This window comes from Natrix helvetica (assembly GCF_964273705.1).
Source record: "Natrix helvetica genome assembly, chromosome: 10".
Taxonomy (NCBI): Eukaryota; Metazoa; Chordata; class Lepidosauria; order Squamata; family Natricidae; genus Natrix; species Natrix helvetica.
Window position 1 is genome coordinate 8,882,721 of NC_138561.1, and position 21,854 is coordinate 8,904,574.

A 21,854-nucleotide genomic window follows, 5' to 3' on the forward strand; every position below is an offset into this window, starting at 1 on the left:
CTCCCCTCCTTTTTAGAAATTACAATTTAGCGAACCTACCTGCTCTTATTTTATTTTTATTTTATTTTATTTTTTTAAAAAAAAGCATCAGCCGCGTTCCTTTTTTTTTTCTCTCCTTTCCTTGGTGCTGAAACTCTCTTTTTCTCGTCGTTTGGACTCCGGCCACGGAAAAGGAGCACAGGAAAAGAGGAGAAGAAACACCATGAAGTGTTAAAAAAAAAGAGAGACAGACAGATAGCAAGAAAACCAAACAATCCTTTTCAAACCAACGAGGAACTGCTAAGGAACCTTTTTCCCTATAAAACTGCAGTTGCGAAGCTGCAGAGAGAGAGAGAGAAAGAGAGAGAGGGAAGAGACCGAGCCACGAGCGCGCAGAGGAGAAAGGGGAGGGAAGAGAGTGAGAGAGAGAGAGGAGGGGAGGAGGGGGAGAAGAGAGAAAGAAAAACGAAAGAAACCCAGGCGGCCGGATGCAAAAGGCGAGCAAATAGCACGAGCGAGGAGGCAGCCAGGCACGGCCGCTCACGGGCTGCAGCCGAGCGGGCTCTTTGTCAAGGGAGCCTCCGAGCCCGGGGTGCGAGGCGCTGCTGCTGCCGCTGCTGGCTGATCCCGGCTCGCCCAGGCGCCGGCAGAGCGAGCGAGCGAGCGGAGGAGGAGGAGGAGGCAGCGAGGGAGCCGGACAGCAGCTTCCCGAGGCTTCTGCGAGCCGACCAGCAAACTGGCTCATCCGCTGGCAAGTCAGAGCAGCCCCCTGGCTCCGGGAGCGCACCCTTTCTGGAGGACGGGCGGCGGTGGCAGCGGTGGCGGCGGCGGCGGCGGTGGCAAAAGGATGGCATCGGACCTGGCCCTGCACAGCGCCGACCTGCCCACTAGTCCCTTGGCCATGGAATATGTTAATGACTTCGATCTGATGAAGTTTGAAGTGAAAAAGGAGCCGGTGGAGACGGACCGCATCATCAGCCAGTGCGGCCGCTTGATCGCTGGGGGATCGCTCTCGTCCACCCCAATGAGCACGCCGTGCAGCTCGGTGCCTCCCTCGCCCAGCTTCTCGGCCCCCAGCCCGGGCTCCGGCGGCAGCGACCAAAAGACCCACTTGGAAGACTACTACTGGATGACCGGCTACCCGCAGCAGCTCAACCCGGAGGCCCTGGGCTTCAGCCCGGAAGACGCCGTGGAAGCGCTGATCAACAACAGCCACCACCAGCTCCAGAACGCGGCGGCCGCGGCCGGCTTCGAAGGCTATGCCAGGGGGCAGCAACTGGCCGTGGGCGGCGGCGGAGGAGGAGGCGGAGGAGGAGGAGGCGGCGGGTCGGGGGGATCCATGCCGCCGGACGAGATGGGCTCGGCGGCTGCCGTGGTGTCGGCGGTGATCGCGGCCGCCGCGGCACAGCAGCAGCAGCAGCAGCAGCAGCAGAACGGCGGCGCGCCCCATTACCACCACCACCACCACCATCACCCGCCCGGCCACCACCACCACCATCATCCGCAGCCGCAGCCGCCGGGCAGCGTGCCGTCCTCGGCCAGCAGCACCAGCAGCACCAGCAGCGGCGGCAGCGGGGGAGGCGGCGGGGGCCTCCACCACCAGCACCACGGTGGCAGCGGCGGCGGCGGCTTGCATTTCGACGACCGCTTCTCGGACGAGCAGCTGGTGACCATGTCGGTGCGAGAACTCAACCGGCAGCTGCGGGGCGTCAGCAAGGAAGAGGTGATCCGGCTGAAACAGAAACGACGGACCCTGAAAAACCGGGGCTACGCGCAGTCCTGCCGCTTCAAGCGGGTCCAGCAAAGGCACGTCTTGGAATCCGAGAAGAACCAGTTGCTCCAACAAGTGGAACATCTGAAGCAGGAAATCTCCAGGCTGGTCCGGGAGAGGGACGCCTACAAGGAAAAATACGAGAAATTGGTCAGCAGCGGGTTCCGGGAAAACGGATCCAGCAGCGACAATCCCTCTTCTCCAGAATTTTTCATGTGAGTTGTGGTCTTCTCTCCCACCCACCCCACCCACCTACCCAACAACCCGTAGACCCATCCCGCGATTCCGGCCCGCGAACCCCCTTCGCCCCGACAGCCTCTCGCCCACTCTTCAGAGCACACACGCACACACACACACACACACACGAGCGAGCACGTGAGCAAAAGTTCCTAAGGCTGGAGGAAGGAGAGGGGGGAAAGGTCAGCCAGTTGGTCTCCCACCCACCCGGTGTTAATTATTGTTAACTCGGGCCATCCAAATAATGCCTGCTTATGTACATGCCATCATTATCATCCTATTCTGTTTAAAAGAATAATGGCAACTTTGGATGGTACTTTTTAAGGTGGACTGACTCAGATCATGGTCAACCTTACAAGGTCCTGACCTTTCTCTCCCTTTCCAGCCCTGTGTGTGTTTGTGTGTGTGTGTGTGTGTGTTGTGCCTGTAATCCAACTTCCATCAACTCATCTGAAGTTTGCTCAGAGGTTGTTTTTTTAAAAAATCTGCTCTATCCAAAACACAAAACACCCATTTTGCCACCCCCGAATTCTTCCTGTGGGGTATGAACTTTAGATATAGCTAGGTGCATATTGATATGGCTGTATTCATATACCCGTGAATGCAGGCATATTTCAAGGACCTTTTACTGAACTATTTAAAGAAAGTGTTAGACTTCAGATGGCCAATTTTTCATCTGTGGTTGAACTAAGCCTAGAGAATATCTACCTGCCCAAATGGAGCCTTGATCAACTTCTCATGTGTTCATGATGTGATATTTGGCCTTAAGCTGCCAAACAGTGAACTGAGTCTGCTTTTAGTAACCCATCCTCATCTCATGCATTATTACGCTTACTAGTTTGTCTTGCATCAATTAACTGTATAAATATTTCAAAAGACTATGGGGGAGAGAGAAAAAAGACATTATATTGATAAATGCCCTGCATGCTGGACATGTACGGATTTTTTTTTCCTTTTGCTTGGATATGGACTTTGGAGATATATATAATGGCATGTCATTCATTCTTTAAGTTGTATTTCTTCACCACTTTTTTGAACTGAAAGCAAAAAAAGTGCAACTTTTTTTGAGTCTTCCTTACCCATTCAAGTTTGCATCTTGGAAACTGCTTTGAGTGGCACCCCCTCTCAAACTTCAGACTTCTTTTTAATGAATTGCAAAAAAAAAACCCACCATCTCTTCTCGCTCTCTCATATGTAAAACAAAAACAGCAGAGTGGATTGTGATTACAGTATTACAGGAAAACAAGAACTTTGGAAAGAAGTTTTAAAACTTATGCTTAAAAAAATTGCTGCAATTTGTTGGATTTTACATGATATTGTTGCTTAAAGCAGTCTAAAATTTATTTTGGAATGATCTACCCCCTTTCCTCCCCCACCTTTTTTTTTGTTCCTTTTTGCATTTGGTCATTGTCAAACGTGCAATGCTATGGGATCCTGGTATATATAATTTAATTCAAGCTTTTATTGTCTGTTAGTTCAGTTCAAATGTACGCAACAGATAAAGGAATGTTATAGATAATTTGAAAAAAGTTAGGTCTGTTTAGAAGTAGGTCTCTCTTTTTTTAAATGGTGCACTAAATTGTTCACTGTTGTGATGTTAAAAGGAGTAGAATATAAAGTGGGACTTTTTTAAAAAAAAGTAGCTTATGCAGCATGTGATTGCAACTTAACTATAAGTTGGGTATGTGTAGATCTTGCTATGCCACCAACTGTATTTGGAAACCAAAGTATTAAAAGGGGAGTATCCCTGTTTATATGAATAAGGTTATTTTGTGTTCAAAATGTAACATTGGGGTTTTTTGGGGGGTGGATTTAAATATTAGGGACTGAATTGCACTAAGATATAACCTGAAGCAAAATATAAACCATTGCAAACTTGTCTAGGATGCTAATACCATTTACAAAGATGGCATTACTGCTCAATTTTTTAAATAATGCAGATTTTTTTACAGTTGTATTGTGGTGCAGAACTGGATTTTCTGTAACTTCACAAATTCACAAAGTTTTAAAGGCATTAATCAGCAAATTTTATTGTCAGGGACTGATACTCCTGTCTTTTAAAAAAATGGAAAGTAAATACCACAATAAATATAAAAAAATCTTGTCAGTTATTTTTCCCCTTGACATATTTTGCTGTGCAAAATTGTTTTATATCTTAAGTTACCAACTAATCATATGTGATGTTCCTTATGTGTTTTCCTTTCATTTTTCAACTCTATGGTTATATCAAAAAGGAGGAATATTCTACTATAATAAACTGCATTTTTGATTCTGTACTGAGTTTCATTAGTTTATAGCTTTGAAGTATCTATTTAAACATAGTATCTGGGGGGGGGGGTGGACAGATGTTTAGATAAATTAATCTGAGCAGATAATTTAAATATGTGTGTGTGAGAGCTGAGAATTGACAAGATAAAATATAAAAATATAACCGCACTCTTAAAAAACCCATTTCATTTTCTCCTAGGCAGATGAAAAGGAAAGACTCTTTAACTTGTCAGTATTAACTCTTCCAAGTTTTATAATTATTTTAAAGCGGTCCTATGAGTTTCTTGCTAACTATTATTGCAATAATAATAACAACAACAATTAAAAAGAGCCCATTCAAACAAAACAAGCCCCCTCACTCCCCCAAAATAGTTCAGCTGCTTTTGGGGGGAAATAAAGAATTTTGCAGCCAAGGACATTATGTCAAATATGTGGGCATATTGTAAGAGTTACTACTATAATTGATTTATTTTAGATTGAAGCTACAGGGACAGATGATTAAAGCTGAAACTAGTATTCAAAGAAATCATGAAACAAATTTGGTGACTCTCAAATTTGTGAAGAGAGAATCACAATTTCCCTATTGTGCATAATTACACACACACAAACACACACACACACACACACACACCCTTTGAAACAGGTTGCTATTCTTTCCTCTTCCCTGAAATCTCTAACTTGCAGCAAGGTAAGGCCTGTGAGGGCTGGCTATTTAAAAGACAAAAATTCCATATAGGCTGACCTTTCTTAATTTTAGCTTTAGTTGTTTCAGTTCCATTTTTTAAAACAAAATAATAATAATTTTACAAAAAGTATTCTCATTTATGTATGGGACATTCTGCTAATCAGATTTTGTCCCATCTATTTTTTTTTCTCAGAGGGAGATTAAAAAAAATAAAATAAAGTAGCACATGTATATAATATTTTTTAAAAAATACAAAATCTTGTTTTCAAGGAGAAGATTGGGACTCTGTCTCTTTCCTTTGTTTTTGTAATTTTGTTTTAATCTATGAAATGATTAAAGCAGCAACACTCCTATAACTTAAAAATAATACCATTTTATACAGGGAAAGAAGTAAATTCCCTATCTAGATCCCTTCCAAACAAAGCAAGACGGGGAGAAGAGAAAGAGGAGAGAAAGAGAGAGAGAAACAAATTTCTTCTAAGAGTGTAGTTTTAGGTGTTTAGCATCCTACTAGTGAAAAGCAGGCAGGTTTTTTTTTTTAAAAAAAAACAGATCTTGTTTTAAATTTACGGCTCAATTTCTAGAGGTTCCAAGATGCTGCTCTTAAGGCTGTCAAAGCCGCAAGGTCAAAGGTCATTAGGCTTTGAAACAAAGCAACACCTTGTGTCTTGTACAAAGGGGGGGGGCAAATGCATCTCATTTCTCATTAATTTTTGCTTTGGCTTTAGCTCTTGCTTGCACAGGAAACTTAGGTTGCAGTCAATCCAGCTGGAAAAAAAATATATTAATCCAGTAGCTAGCCCTCTTTTAGCTCTACTCCATGTTGATGAGATTGGGAAGCAAGAAAGGGGCCCGTACTTCTACAGAGGACTATATTCTTCCTGCTTGGTAATAGTTATGTCCTTTAGAACTTGACCTTCCAATAATTCAGGCATAGCTCCCTTTCAGCCTTCTCCAGACAGGTTAATATGTAATCAATGGGTAAACTGCCTGCCATTGGCCTATCAGAAAATGATTGTCTCCTATAAAGATAGCAGGGCTTTCTACCTCCCTGTATCTCCCTTCCTCCTTCATAAGTTTACACTTTTCCAAAATTGCACTGGCTTCGCTTAGCGGTTGCTGCTTGCTCTGAGTTTTTCTGTTTCTTCCACCACCACCCTCCCCGCTCCAGGATGAGCAAGCAGAGAAATGAACCTCTGCTGTGCATTAAGCTCAGCCTTTGCAAAGATTCACTTTGCATAAAGACATAGTAAATATGCAAAGGTTTCCTCTCCCCTTCCAGAAAGCGTGAGTCTAGTATCGTGCAAAGAAAGAGCCGAGCGTGTCTGCAGAGAAACCGTGTCCAGCTTTTTTTGGGGGGGGGGGGCTAAGGTACGAAGCTGCTTCTGAATATCAAGCTTGCCTCCGGGGCGCACATTCTGATTTTTTTTTTTACCTGCCAGGCTCCCAAAATGACAAAAAGAAACCCAGCAAGCAAAATAGAAAGTGTGCTTGTCATTTGGCCTTGAAGGACAGCCTTGAGCGCAGGCTAAAGTTTTCAAGGAGGGAGAAAAGAAGAATCTGGCTCAGTTCCTTCCTCTCTTGCAAGGAGAAGAGAGAGAAGGAACTTTCCTTTTTTTCTCTCCTCCCCCCTCTCTAAAGACAGATTTATAATGGACAGCTTGGTTCCTATTTCTAAAACAGGCGAGGTTTTAGATTCTGCTGATTCTGTGGCACCGGGGGTTAGATTTGGGCTGGCAGGATAAGGCCGCTGGGGCAAAAGTGTAACCCAAAACTCTGCAGGTGCCTCAAGACGGGAGGGCGGAGGGATTCTGATGGGGAAGGTCATGAAAATCTGCCCTAGCCCTTCCCCAGTTCATACTGCTTTGCCAGGAATCCAGAGGCTGAAAAACCAACTCGGTTTTGTGAGTAGAATGCTGTGGGGCTTTTGATGCTGTTTTATTACTAGTACCATCCTCTCCCTGCATGGAACAGGGACTCCCGACCCCTTTTTCTCCTCTAGTGCCTTGCACTTCTCCCTGGCCAGAAGGCCTCATTCCAGCCTGGCCCTTTGCAAGTTTGTTCAGCAGTCCTCTGCTCCAAGTTCCAGGGCCCTAGAAACAAAACTCAGAAATGCAAATTGCCACCTCACCGAATTAATCTCTCTGCTTTGCCCTTATCGAAGGCTTTTTGCTAACCACATCCTGCACCATGCATGTTTTTTTATGACTTGGGTGCACACACACACACACACACACACACACAGAGGCATGTGCATCTTTCCTGGCCCCACAACTGAACTGAAGGATGATCCACCCCATCCTTGACTGAGTAGGAAAAAGGGCTGGCATTAAATTTACCATCCCGGATTCCCGCCTCCTTTGCTCCACTTCCCTATCTCGGCAGCTGAGACTCTTCCAAGACACTTGAGGCTGCTTTGCTGCTTCTAGGAAGTGCTACCGGAAAACTGGTTGAACTAAGGATGAGTTCAGCCTGTCTCCACCGTCAGCAGAGGATGAGAAGAAGGCAACACAACCGAGGAGAGGAAAGATGTCGCCAGGGTGTGTAGAGGGTTAGCTCCAGTGGGGAAAGAAAAGCACAGCATCCAAATTTGTGTATGCTCCTGTATTATAATAAATATGTATAGTGTATATGTGTTTGTGTGTAATATGTATGTATGTATGTATGTATATACATATATACACACATACATATACACAAACATATATAAGTCACACAGCACTGTGTATCAAATGCTGGTTTTCATAAGGGAGAGAAGCGAAAGAGAGGAAGAGCTCTCATTCAGACCTCCCCTTAGTCCCCCTCCAGAATGTTCTCCTTTCTTGTTAACTTTTATTTTTATAACTGAACCTGTGTTACAAAATCTGCATCTGGTCTTTTATTTATTTATTTTTAAAAAGAACTTCAGTATTCATCCTCTTTTCCCATCTTTCTTTACTTGTCTCCAACTCTTTGTGGCTTCATTTATAACTCTGGGACAGACTTCTAATTCCATCTCCTCCCAGTTTATAACTCTTAGACTTCTAATTCCATCTCCTCCCAGTTTATAACTCTTAGACTTCTAATTCCATCTCCTCCCAGTTTACCTTTTCTTCTCAGTTTCTTTAAGGCCCCTTCACCAGATTGGGACTTCTGCATCCAGGCCCCCTTCCCCTTTGCCTTGCTTCTTCCTTTTGCACACCCAAGTATTAGTCAGAATGTGCAGGAACTGGAGACTTCACTTGTCTTCCAATATCCTTTTTATCAGATCTAGCCCACTGCCCACATTCTCTGGTTGCAGCCAATAAAGGCACCCAGATAGGATTATGCACAGCAAAAGTGTGGCATTGGCTCATACACCCATGTAAAAGCATGTTCTTGTAGGAAAGGAAAGAAGGCAAAAGGAAACCTTCTTATTTCTCAGTATGCCCTGAGGACAGTTAGAAAGTTGTGTGAGCCTTGCTCAAAGGGTTGGCTTTAATTTGAAAAGGCCATGCTCATTTTTACACATTTTTCCCAACTAAGGGGATTTTTTCCCCCAAAGTCCACCTTTCTCCCCAAAGCAGAACAGTCTTTGAGAGAATGGCCACAGGGAGGGGACAGCTGAACCATCTGGCCTCACCCTTGGTGTGCAAAGAACACACGTGTGAGCATCCTCTTCCTCCCAACAAGGAGAAAATAGCTCGGTTAGATCACACCACCGCCAAGGAAGCAGGATTTACGCGAGGAGCTGGACGTTGTCCTCCCGCTTCGGGGCACAGACCCTGCTTAACCCTTATGGCTGGACTCACACACACACACACCCGCCCGGTGTGGTCAACTCCGAAAGGCGATGTTAAGGAAATCTCCTTAACGCATCGCCTTCGTAGTGTTAAGTGTTGCGCGTGGGACGATTCACGCCGCTTGGCGCAAGCGGTCTGGGGCGTCGCGGGCTTAAAGGGTGAGCTTCATTTTCCTTCTCCTGTTTAGGATCGGAAGATCTCGCTTCCCTTAATCACACGGACATCCATCGCAGAGGGACACGTAACCGCGCATCCTCACCAAAGCCTTAAGCAAAGTGATTCGGAGGCGCATGAGAAAATCGAAGCTACGATCCACGAGGCTTTGATGCCTTTCCACGTGAAGAAAAGGAGCTGGAGGGGGGGGGGGGATTCTCCTATTTATTTATTTGTTTAGATCCCTACCGCATCTTTCTTCTAGAAATTCAAGGTAGTTCTCCTTTCGGCAGGTTCTTCCCAAACCAACCCTGTGGGGTAGGGTAAGTTGGGCAATAGGATTGCTCCACAGTCACCCAAGAAGCTTGGGTGGCCGAAGGTGGAGCTGAATCTCGGTTTCCCTGGACATTGTCCGACGCAGGAACCCTTGCACTTTGAATCAAAGGCTGCGGATGGTCTTTTGCTCACACAACACTTTGAACCCCAAACAAGCCACGCGTGTTTTAGTCCATCCGGTTGTACAGAACTAGATCTTGTCGTCCGTTTATGCTGCGTTTAGCACGGAGTTCCCGTTCCTTAATGCACTCGAAAGCACTCGCGTTCAGAAGCACACACACACACACACCACACATACAGACACTCGTCCCTTTTCCAGAACACCCTCCTCGCAGGGTTGACACAAATGTGATCCGAATCCTAGTTAGGCCACTTATTCGCGACTCTTCAGGCAAGATCCACGACATGCTTAGCCTAATTAAACGATCCGCGCGAGAACTTCTGTTGCAACCGGACCTTCGATGGGGGGGGGGGAGGGGCGGAAACAATAACCACCCCAGCTCCCTATTTATCGGAACCTCCCTTCCTAACTTGGAGTTTAACGTTTTCCCGTCCTCCGTTCGCTTTTGTGGGAGGAGAGAGGGAGGGAAACGCTTTTTTTTACATCTCGCGTCCCTCTATCTGCCAAGTCGAATTTATGCGCGGGCATCCAACTTTCGGCTCTTGGCACGGCCGGCCCGCAACTTCCCAACTCCGGGGGTGCGCTTAATAGCGCGCAAAGTCGACGGGCGCAGCTATTTTGCTCGTCGATTCCGACGCCATCACGTCCGATCGACCGTAATAGGCTCTAGGGCAGAATAAGGAGGTGGGAGACGCGTGCGACCGACTCCAATTCCGCTTCTCCCTCCGTTCAGGTTAAAAAGTGGGAGTCCATATATTTGCATAATTTCTCCCTCCCCCGGCCAAAGTGGGGGGGGGGGAGATGGAGGATTAGGCTGCTCACTAAGCAAGCGCTGAGGCGGGCTAGGATTGGGTTGCGTTGGCCGTTTGGGCGAGTTCGCCTTCCTCGGTTCCTCGGGAGCGAGCTTCTGTGACTTCAAGCCGGACTTCCTTCCCCGATCTCTGCGTAGAAAGAAAAAGGGCGTTGAACGCGAGAATCTCAACCTCCCAACGCCGACGCAATTCTATATTATACGCGTCGCTTCGCCAGCAACTTCAGCAGAACTAACCCGATTTCAACGTGGAACGTGGAACGGTGCCTAAGATTGATTGGGCATCTTCTTAGACACGAGGAAAGTTGCATAGGATCGGTTGGCGCGCTGCGTTCAGGATGACCCATCCTCACTCCCCAGGGCTCTTGGTATTCAAAATGGAGCAAGGCCAACTTCTCTCGGAACTAAATATATTTCTCCATTTGTCCCACATATAAATAAATTTCAGCTAGCTATTTCCCAGGAATAAGCCTTCCTGGCTGAAGCGAGACTTACTTCTCAAGTAAGCGCGTTGACCTATTCTCCCGGGCCAATGCCGGGAAAGTTATTTTTCAATTGAATGCACACAAAGATTCGGCCAAAACTTCTGGACCTCAGAATCTTTTCACATCTTATTTCGCACATATCCTGTCATCTCTAGAATTACACCGTCATTCTCAGTCAAGTCACCCTAAGCGCAAAAGTTCCTGATGCGAAGTCTATTGGAAAATTCCGTGAAAGTTGCTTTACAACAGGTGCGCTCAGGATTGGAATACAAGCGCTGGGCTGCGAGAAGAAGCGCATTCTGGTTTTAATACCAGAAACCTGCACTCTCTTCTTCTTATAAGATCTATTCTCCTCTCTCTGTGTCCTGAGCAACCAGCCTTCTCCAGCTCCAGATGTTTGGAAGTTTTAGGCCTGCCTGCCACATGCTACACACTCCGGACTCAAAGCCAGCTGCGAATCCTGAAGGTAAAATAAAAATAAAAATTGGGGACGCTCAGAGCACCAACGGCCTGGAAAAAACGGGCAAGGCGCCTCTGGCCCGCAAAGTTTTGCTTGAAAAGAGACAAAGTGCCTTTGTGTTTTCTCCATGGCTGAGCGTGTTTATGCACACATATGTATGTAGCTAAGGCGTGCCTTCCCTTCAGCTGACATTTTCAAGAGCGAGAAAGTGAAATGGCCTTAAACATTGGTGTCAGATTTTCCATCCAGATTTTTCAGGGCGAAGTTTCACCTCCCCCAGAGAGAATACTAACAAGGCAAAATTTGATCTCCCCCCACTCTTGAAACCCCCTCCCCCCCAATGGCTAAATAGAAATTCCTGATTTGGTTGGGTGGGATCCTTTTCCCTGATGAAAGGACCAAATTGATCTCGAGGACCATATTAAAAAAAAAATATTCCACATATCCCAGGCATGATTTGCTCGCTTCTCCCAGGGCGATTTGAATGGGAGCAGGGAAGATCTTTCCCGAAGACGGCAAAGAAGAAAACCGTACAAAATATCCAAATGGTCTACTTTCCCCCTGAGGCGCTCAGGACTAGGACTCGAGCGCCAGGCAATAAAACTCTAGCGGGGGGTTCGTCCTAAATTAGACCTCGCCAAACGCATCTTCTGCAGGGGTTTAGGATTGCCACTCCCAAAGTTCTCAGCCAGCACGGTTGGTTTGTTCTTGTTTTTGTTTTCCTGGTAAGGATGGTGGTACCTATAGTTCAGGACATTTGGAGAGCGTCCGGGTTTGGAAAGGCCGAACTAAGAAGTGGTTTTTCGGGGTTCTCAACTCTCTTCTACCCTAAAAGAGGCAAGATCAGGGCCTTCCTGCAAAAAAACGAGAGATAAAAAGACCCCCATCTTTAACCAAAGCAAAGCGCGGCTTCAGGATCGCGTTTCGCTTCTGCTTTGGGCCAGAGGAGGATCCAAAGCAACCCGCCCTGCCCAGAAGAGTCCCCTTCCCCGTCCGCTTCTCCATGGTTTGCACTCAATGCCATGGGTTGAGTCTGGCTGCACGCCGCCGCCACCTCTCTTTCCTGATTCTATTGGCCGCCCTACCCTTGCTGATTTTTTTGGGAGAAGCCAAGAATGCCACCTGGCAGGCAGACGTGAGAAAGGATGGTTTGGAAGGAAGGCTGGTGTGTGTGTGTGTGTGTGTGGCGCGAGAAAGGGTGGTTTGCAAGGAAAGCGTGTGTGTGTGTGTGCGTGTGTGTGTGTGTGAATTGCCAAGGTCTGCACTGAGGGCGAATCTTAGTGGCTCCCTTCTTCGCAGACCCGCTGAGCGCAAAGGCAGCCGCCCCGCATTGCAGCCCCGAGTTTGTCTGAGACGGTTAGTTTATAGTTTCCCCGGAAAGTCTGTCGAATTCCGGAAACCGCGGTTAAACCCGGAGTGGCCACGCGCGCCCCGGAGTTCCGCCAGAAAGCAGGAGTTAAACCTGCGAGACCGATTCGCTTATCCGCAGCGTCATTCTGGAGCGAAAGGGACCAGAACCAGATTCGGTGCGTTTTCACCCACCGCGTTGGGCTTGCCTAGAGACAACCCCCCCCCCCACACACACACTCCTCCATCCCTCCCCCCACCGCGCAGTTCACTTCCTTTGCTTAAAATTGTTTTGAGGCTGCAGAGCAGAGTTTGAACCGCCGGGAATAAATCAAATCCTTAAGAGTACGAAATCAATTTCGGGAAAGTTTTAGTCAGCCCCTTAAGAGGCTGGAAAGAGTTGGGATATTCTTTGGAACAAGACCCATCCTGCCTGCCTGCCTGCCTGCCTGCCTGCCTGCCTGCCTGCCTCCCCCCTCCCCCCCTCTCTCTCTCACGGTTCTACATTTCTGGTAGATTTTGTTTCCTCTGATTTTTAACATGTTTGTAAAACGCGGAGGTGTTGCTTTTCCTTTCCCTTTTTTTACATCCCTCAATTGAGTTTTGATGGATGGCAATTAGTAAAAAGCAACTTAAATGAGTGGCAGGGGAATAATCTCAGCCACTGTTCATCCTTGGTGCAAAGCTGCATTTCTTTAATGCTCCCTTTTTGATTCACACCCCCCCCCAGCAGGTTAAGTTCACAAGACTTCCTGTGCTATAAACCCTGGTTTACTAAGACTGACCCTTGGTCACCAGTCAAATATAAACAAGCAAAGAACATGAAGGTTTCTATGATATAGAAGACAGTGAATTGTGTTTTTTTTTAAAGAGAGAGCTAGCCTAATTCTCATGAGCCCAGAAATTTAACTGAATTGTTCTTAAGTTAGTTTTCACAATTCAGGGAGCTTAAAACAATCAGCTTTTCAACACAACTGATAGTTGTGGTGAAAATTTTTAAAAAAGAGAAAACAGAATTGGCTATCCCTTTTGAAGCTCTGTTGAGTAGATTCTTCCCAATAGTCATGAAGCCTTTTTAAGTCAAGCTCAACTCTTTCTGACTAATTCCATTTTTGTAGGAACAATATAATGGCTTTGTCCTTACACTTTCTGGAAAGCTTTTCCAACCGCCTAGCCTGTGGCTCTGAAGATTCCACAGAGTGCTAACCAGGAAATGCCTGATTTGTTGTTGTTAGTTGCAAAATCGTGTCCATCTCATTGCGACCCCATGGACAATGTTCCTACCATCCTCTTGAGTCCATTTAAGCTCACGCCTACTGCTTCAGTAACTCCATCCAGCCACCTCCTTCTCTGTCATCCCCTTCTTCTTTTGTTCTCAATCTTTCCCAGCATGAGGCTCTTCTCCAGGGAGTCCTTCCTTCTCATTAGGTGGCCAAAGTATTTGAGTTTCATCTTCAGGATCTGGCCTTCTAAAGAGCAGTCAGGGTTGATCTCCTCTAGGAATGAACAGTTTGATCACCTTGCAGTCCAAGGGACTCACAGGGGTCTTCTCCAGCACTATAGTTCAAAGGCCTTAATTCTTTGATGCTCAGCCTTCCTTATGGTCCAACTTTCACAGCCATACATTGCAACTGGAAAAAACATAACGCCTGGTTAACACTGGTCAAATAAGATCGCCATCTTTACCCAGCTACTGTAGTAGTTAGCAAGAGGAAACCAGTTAGTAGAGGAACTTCTGTCTAAAGGCAAATATATATATCCCAGGATAATGTTGCAGGATTCAATCTGTGTCGGTCACTAGGACCAGAGGTATAGTCTTTCTAATCAGACTTGTTGCCAGGGAGCTTATTTCTCACTTCTGTTCAGAGAGAAGTTCCCTGAGAATGGACTCACAGCACAAGTCCAAAAGCTTGGAAATCTAAACCTCTGGTTCTGATGATCAATCTAGATTGGGTTGCTTTTGAGCAGAACAATAGCATTGGTGGTCTTTAAGAGCATAGCAAATAAGGTGGTTTAGTTATTGAAGTCATTCATATTTTGGCTTGCCAAATTACACCGAATCATTAAGTCATCGACCTGTTGAACCACAAAGTCAACAAACCAAGGTTTCAATAAAGCAAGCTTATCATATTGTGCCAATGTGGTCTGCAGTGACACGGGATATATATATAAGCCAGCCAATTTGATTTCTAAAGCACAGTTTAGGGTACACCTTGGGTTTAAAAAAAAAGAGTTGCTCTATTTATAAAGGGAGCCTTTGTGCTTATGAGTTGGCTGTTGCATATTATACCGTAATAAGAGGGTGCCTTTTCTTTCTTTCTCCCTCTGTTTTCACCAAGGATGAAACAATTCCTGCAAGGATGGTGGTAGTCATGATTTGGTTAGACCAGATCCACTAAATGTTATTCTGTCTTATAATACTGGACAGAAGGCTAGAAGAAAGTGCTAATCTCAGGTTAACTATCCTTGCAGGTTAATTGTTTCTGATTAAACTCCAAGATCTAACTATAAATCCTGATGTAAATCCCCCCCCCTCCACTTCTGAGATAGCGGTCAATTTAATATATTTCTGCCAACCAAAGTAGACCAGATGAAGAAACCAATGCCATTTAGGTCAGGAGAACTTTTTATTGTAATAGCTTTAGTAACAAAATCCTGCAAGTCCAGATCTACTTCTCCCTCTCTCTATATCCAGGTGAAATAGGAAAGAACCTTTCTGAGATCTTTTCCCAAGTTGTTTTATTGGCATAGGCTCAAGCCCCATTTGTCTGACCATTGATAACATCTCTTCCTCCTATCCTTCAAGGCCATTTCTTATTCCCTCTACAATTTCTAAGGCCTGTAAGAGAAGAAGAGGCAGAGCCTGGGAGCAAAGTCAACAAGGGATGCAGCCTACAATTGTTACGTTGTTGTTTATGTCCAACTCCTCTTGAATTCCTGTGGACTCTTAACTAGTGCCGATTTAGGGTTGATTATCCTTGACTAGATTCTTGTGCATAGGTAAAGGTTCCCCTCGCACATATGTGCTAGTCATTCCCGACTCTAGGGGACGGTGCTCATCTCCTTTTCAAAGCCAAAGAACCAGCGCTGCCCAAAGACATCTCCGTGGTCATGTGGCCGGCATGACTAAATGCTGAAGGTGCACGGAACACTATTACCTTCCCACCAAAGGTGGTTCCTATTTCTCTACTTGCATTTTTACATGTTTTCAAACTTCTAGGTTGGCAGAAGCTGGGACAAGTAACGGGCGCTCACTCCGTTACATGGCACTAGGGATTCGAACCACCAAACTGCTGACCTTTCTGATTGACAAGCTCAGCGTCTTAGCCACTGAGCTGCCCTGTCCTGTTTTTGTATATAGGTTTTAGCAATAAATCTTCTTAACTGGAACTTAACATAGGATCCCGATTCTTCATGCTAATAAGGCCAAAATTAACTCTTCCAAGAACAAGTTTTTGTCCCCTGTTTTTTACAGGTTCAAAGACCAATGATTAGCACACTATTATTATTTTTTTGCAGCTAAAATCTCTTGGTTGTATTACCAGCCATTGTAAATGTACAAGCCTTTGAATTAATGGACTTCAATTTACCAGACTTTGGATGGAGGGATCCAATTTATACAGGGAATCCTTGACTTACAACCATTCATTTAGTGACTGTTCAAAATTACAACAGCACTGGAAAAAGAGACTTATGACCATTTTTCACCAATGCAGCATCCCCCATGGTCATCTGATCAAATTTGGATGCTTGGCAACTGATTCATAATGACGGTTGCCGTTCTTGGGATCATGCGATCACCTTTTGCGATCTTTTGGCAAGAAAGTAATTGAGGAAGCCAGATTCACTTTCCAATCATTTTACTAACTGAACAATTGCAGTGATTCACTGTGCAAGAAAGGTCTTAAAGTGGGACAAAACTCTTCCTAACCCTCACTTACCAGCAGATATTTTGGGCTCAGTTGTGGTCATAAGTTGAGGACTTACCTGTATTTGACAATCCAGTGTATCTGAAATTGCCCAGACAAATTATGTCAATTGTAATAATTATATAATTTGTATATATCCTTGTACAAATAATGTGCATTGAATGCAAAGGCTGAACATTTGGATTTAATAGATATACCTTTCCCCAAACAGACCATTACGTTAAGGTTTTACAGTATATCACAAAAATGGAAACCATGAGTAAGTAATTCATTAACTGAACATCCACAATAGAAAATTTAAGCTGAGTTCCAGTAGCAACTATGTTCTCTATTAGAATTGCTCCAAATACTAAATGTCTATGGCGATTCTCCATCATCCAGGTCATGGTTGTCCCAAAGATGCTTTTTCAGGAGGCAACTGGACTTTCTGTTTTTTCTTTGAAGACATTCCAGAGAGTCCAGCTTCCACTTGAAAAATGTGCTCCGAATACTGTTTTTGTGCAAGTGACTTGGCCCGAAATACAGTCTTGGCAGTTTGGAATACAAATACATTCCTATTTCACGGGCACAAGGCGATACAATTTCCAACTGAACTATTAAATAACATACTGTAATTTTAAAATAAAATGAGGGGGAGGAGATTGACTGTTACAATTCATTGTAAAATCTTTTTTTTTAAAGTCAGGATATGAAACAGAAGAAATAACATTTGTTAAAATGCATTTGTGCCATGCTGGATTGAGGTGGATTTCTATGTACCTTTCTGGCTAGTGTGATACATAATATGCTTATATAACAATGCTATGAAGCTGGTAAGAGACACTTGCGAGACAAGGAAGAATCAGCCTTGTTCAATTCATAAACCTGTGTTGCTTTTTCTAAGGTAGAGTTAAGGTAGCTCTTCTTGGCCTCCTGTTTATTAATGCCCAACCATTGAATAGTTTTAATTGAATCTTTGAACTTTGCCGCGCCTGCAGGTATAGGCATTAGAGTATTTCTGCTTTGAATGAACTGGTGGTGGTAACACCGGAATAAGAATAATATCCTCTTGATACCGCTAAAGATAATAAAAAGATGCTGACCTCAACATATGGGATGCTCTCCCATACAGCGGTGAAAATTGAATACCTATCACTTCCAAATAAATGCATCCGTAACACACTGGAATCACCAGCTGGCATCAAAGCTAAGGTCATCCTTGAGGAAAATGACACCCAAGGTCTGAAGGAGTCATCTGCTTTAAGAGATCCTGGGCCAAATGCCAGAGATCACATTTAAAGAGACAGTGTCTCCAAACTGCATTTCTTTTTTAAAAAAATGAAAAATAAAGCAGGCAGGCAAAGAACAAGAGTTTCTTATTATTCATTCAATCTCACCTGTCTGTCTAGATTGTGATGTTGGCATGCCACCTCGGAAGAGATATTTTAAACCAGCAAGTTTTGCTGCTTAAAAGAGGTCTGTATATAGAAATGCACAAATAGTGTTTTGTTTTTTTTAAGGAGAGAATCAGTCGTTATGTGCTGAATAGAAACTTGGTAATTAGATCTAACGGTACAGTTTGAGTTTTAATTTTTTTTTAAAATAAAAATTCAGAGATGCTCTCCGGAAGTAGATTTTTTTTCTCATTCTGCTCCTTATACACTGCCCAAATTGGATTTATTTACAGCTAGGTCAGCTTACAGCAGTTTTGTGATGGAGTTCATTGGGAAATGTTAAATAGTTGCTGATTTCAGCTCCAGTCCGTGGTTTCTTTGCAGAACAGCAGTTTTGGCTCGAAGGAGATTATTTTGGAGTAAAACAGGTTATGCAGTGCAGGTTTTAAAGGAGAGCTTTATTCCCATCTCTGGTTTGCTTCACAAATCCTTGTAAACTCTATCAGGATGTCATTTCCCCACCCCAGCCGTGTTTCCCCATTGATTCAAGGGGTATGCATAGAATTGCTCTGGATTTCTTGCTCTTTATTCCTTTACATTAGCATAGCTGATCCTTTGCAAAGGTAATAAATTTCATTTTATTGCCCATGGATTAAAAGTGCATACCTGCTTCCCTGCTCTCTTGTTCATTTGGGGGGGGGGGGATCCAGGCAATGTCATCCAAAAAGCCAAGCCACACACCCAACCAAGAAGAACCAATCCATCCATTGTGGCCTTCTCAATTTATTTACATCTGTAGATAATCCCTGCTTTTTTTAAAAAAAAAACTTTGCTTATTTTTTTAGTCTCTAATCAAAGATCTTTATTACGGTCTTTGGCCAGCCTTTACAATTAAAAACAGTACACTAAAAAGAGTAACAGTTTAACACAGCCATTTATTATGGGGAAAGGAGAAAAGTAATAATACCAGGGCCATACAACCACAGATTTAATTAAAATTTTTGCGTAATTGTGTTACTTGGTAAAGATATTTTGCCACCTGATATTTGAGTGTAGTCTGAGCATCCCTTAAAAAAACAATAAACATAAAATTTATCACTGCGGCCCTCGTGTTTGGAAAGGGCTGAAGCGATATTTTATTTTGCTTGTTTTTCTGTCTCAAACTTTCCAAAGCAATGCTTCCATTGATCATTATTTTTTAGCAGGACACAATTTCAGAGGGAGAAATCTGGAGGTTTTGATAGTTCATGTAGAGAATGTCCAAACCTTTATTCATTAAAACAGAATGAGCTGGGGTACCATTGCTGTTTTTTATAACAGCCTTTTCCAACCTGGCATTTGGCAGAAATGAATGAACCGAATTCCTATCCAATTGGGCTGGTAACTGGGAATGATGGAATTCAAATGGAGAATTGAGATAGACAGCTATAGAAATGGAATAAATAAAACAAATGAAATGTTCTTTTTCATTGTGAGATTGTGGATGCCTGATTTAAAACCATGACTTACTCCCTCTCTGCATCACAGATTCTCGGATCCAAATTTGCAAATCCGAATATATTTGCAATAAGGAAGTCCCATTAGAAAAAATTAAATTTACTATTGAATAAATGTCCTGAGCTCTGCTGAATATAAAAATAACCAAGTTTAATTTTGATTCTTTTTTTTAAAAAAAAAGATCAGGATTTATTTTTATTAAATAATCAGGATTTATTGTTATTTTATAAACATATTTTATTACCATTATTATTATCTGGATAATTTGTATTGAGAGTTACTATCTAAGGATATCGTATTTCCATCCATGTTGCTTTGTTCTTGTCTTATATATTTTCACTGTTATGATTTCATATATAATTCTAATCCCCATTCTATAAATCTTAATCTTGGGTCTTTCTTTTTTTGTTCCAACCATCGATACAATTTATCCTTATATTTGTAAATACTGAACAGACCAATTTTAAATATGCATGGTGGTTATAATATTTAACTTTGTATTCTAGTATGTATGGCAAAGTCATTGCCAGGACCATTACACTGTGTCCAATGTTTTAATGTGTGTTTAATTAAAAAAAACACCTTTTAATAAAAAAAAAAAGAGAGTTACTATCTAAGACTGGTGAAAATTTTAATAATTCAAGTCCTAACTAAGAACCGAAGAATGATGAAGTTAGCATCTAAGAATATAGGCAGTTTTAAGCAGGATTTATTTTTGTTTGGTAAAATTAGGATGTTCAGGTCTGAAAAATTATGATTCATTGTAAATTGTTATTATTATTTCAATCTATTTTTTACTAAATTAGGTATCCAAGAGAATCGTCTACAACGGTCATGTGAGAGTTTCCTGTTGCCTGGAGCCTGATAAGGTACAATTTTATATTTTTGTTACAAACCTCTGCTTATTAGTATTATTTTTCTGGGGTATTTTGGGTAGAGGGAAGCTATTTACCGTTATATATATTTTCCCCTGTACTTTAATGTTATCAATTTGCTCGTTTCTCTTTAGCCATTAGAGATGCCCTTAAAAAAAAAAAAAGCATTCCTGATATGTCTGCGATCTTTTACAGATGTTGCATGCGAGACGGTCCCTATAAATAAATAAAAAGTGCTGAGTGCCTACATGCGCACATGTACAGGCGCATGCCTTTCAGAATTAATCGTGACTCTGGGAATAATGTGGATTTTTGTTTTATTTATGTAACGGATTTTTGTCAACTCCCACAGTCCATATGATGCTGTAATCTGGGTGGCCTGCAGTAAACAGAAGTAGTGTACCAACCAACTAAGAGCCAGAGCAGTAACAAAATGCAGGAACACTAACTACCGTATTGTTGATGCTCAGGAAGGAGCAGACATGCATACTTTAGTACTTTATTTTTATTATTATTATTAATTTTATTCTGTTTATTTATTTATTTATTATTTATTAAGGTTTTTTTTAACCTCATCTTTATCAGCACCCTATATGTGATATATACCAATGTTTTCCCCCAAAATTAGACCCACCCGGATAATAAGCCCCATCAGGTTTTTAAGCGCATGGGCTAAAATAAGCCCTCCCCCAAAACAGCAACCATAAGGAGACCATGCTCACCACCGCCTGCACATCAAAAATAATAAGACCTCCCCGAAAATAAGACCAAGCGCTTATTTCAGGGGGAGGGTGTCAAAAGAAAATAAGACCCAGTCTTATTTTGGGGAAAACATGGTGTAGATCCTATATCCATGATGGCGACCCTATGGCACACATGCCAGAAGTGGCAGGCAGAGCCCATGCATGCCGTCGCCAGCTGCTCTTCCAGTTTCTGTCACACCCCTGTCCGCCAGCCAGTTGGTTCGGCATGTATACGCACCGAGCAGCTGTTCTCTTCTGGATTCCGGCACGCACATGCACACCAGCCAGTTGGTCTTTGCGTGCGCTCCAGTTTTGGTACTTGGTGCCAGAAAGGTTAACCATCACTGTCCTATATCTTAGTCGTTCAGTCTTTTCTAATGATTAATGATGGGAACTTTTAAACATACAATATTTTGGTTGTGCTGTCTTCCTGCCACCCCAAATAGTGTTTAGCTTCTCTTGCTTTGGCCTGTTGGGGAGGGAAGTCTAATGTAGTGCTTTTCCTTCTGATTCATAGAGCTTGGTCAAAGGGCAGCATCCATCACTGGAATATTCTTGTTGCAAATTTAAGGGGTTGAAGAAAGAAAGAGCTACTTGCACTCTAAGTTAGGCCTAAGTATAACTAAGAGGCTTACTAACTTTACACCTCAATGCAGATCCTCGCCCTAAACTATTGGCTGCCTCCCCACCACCATCCCTCAGTTGCTTTTCTCCCTTTCTATTATTTGTATTTTGCTTTGGAATGAATCTATATAAGAAGCTGTCTGGTTATGTATTATCCCAAGGTTGATTTTTTTCTGGAGAACTGAAGGAGCTTCTTGGATGAGAAGTAAAACATCTTCAAGAAAAAAAAACAAAGAAAGTCCAGTTGCCTCTTGACCTGGTTGTCCCCTGAGAATAAATGTAAAGCAATATGCAAGGGAGATGATTTGAAAAAAAAAAACAATAGGGAGAGAGTACTAATATGGAGGAAGGGAAGGGGGGGGGGGAAGAGAGAGATGCACACACACTCAGAGACAGACA

At 43.4% G+C, this 21,854-nt stretch overlaps 1 protein-coding gene and 1 long non-coding RNA gene across 7 annotated transcripts in view; one reads left to right on the plus strand and one right to left on the minus strand.

Annotated features, from left to right (window-relative positions):
- LOC309397402 overlaps positions 1-162 on the minus strand; it is an 11,558-nt gene extending 11,396 nt beyond the window's left edge. The window contains exon 1 of the long non-coding RNA XR_014176248.1: positions 40-162. This is a non-coding gene — a long non-coding RNA (uncharacterized lncRNA). The remainder of the gene's footprint in view (positions 1-39) is intronic.
- The window catches only part of MAF (MAF bZIP transcription factor), a gene marked incomplete at its 5' end in the record, with an annotated part of 353,201 nt that overhangs the window by 118,159 nt on the left and 213,188 nt on the right, over positions 1-21,854 (plus strand). For 4 of the 6 annotated variants that reach the window (XR_014176242.1, XR_014176243.1, XR_014176245.1 and 1 more), the window contains one exon: positions 20,020-20,082. The exons of 1 other annotated variant lie outside the window; for it this stretch is intronic. Coding sequence is in view for 1 of the 5 variants with exons in the window: in XM_081963383.1 (XP_081819509.1) it covers positions 827-1,965; positions 20,020-20,053 (1,173 nt within the window). Of the gene's footprint in view, positions 1-826; positions 1,966-20,019; positions 20,083-21,854 lie in introns of those variants that run through there. One more of the 6 variants, XM_081963383.1, reaches the window with a different exon arrangement.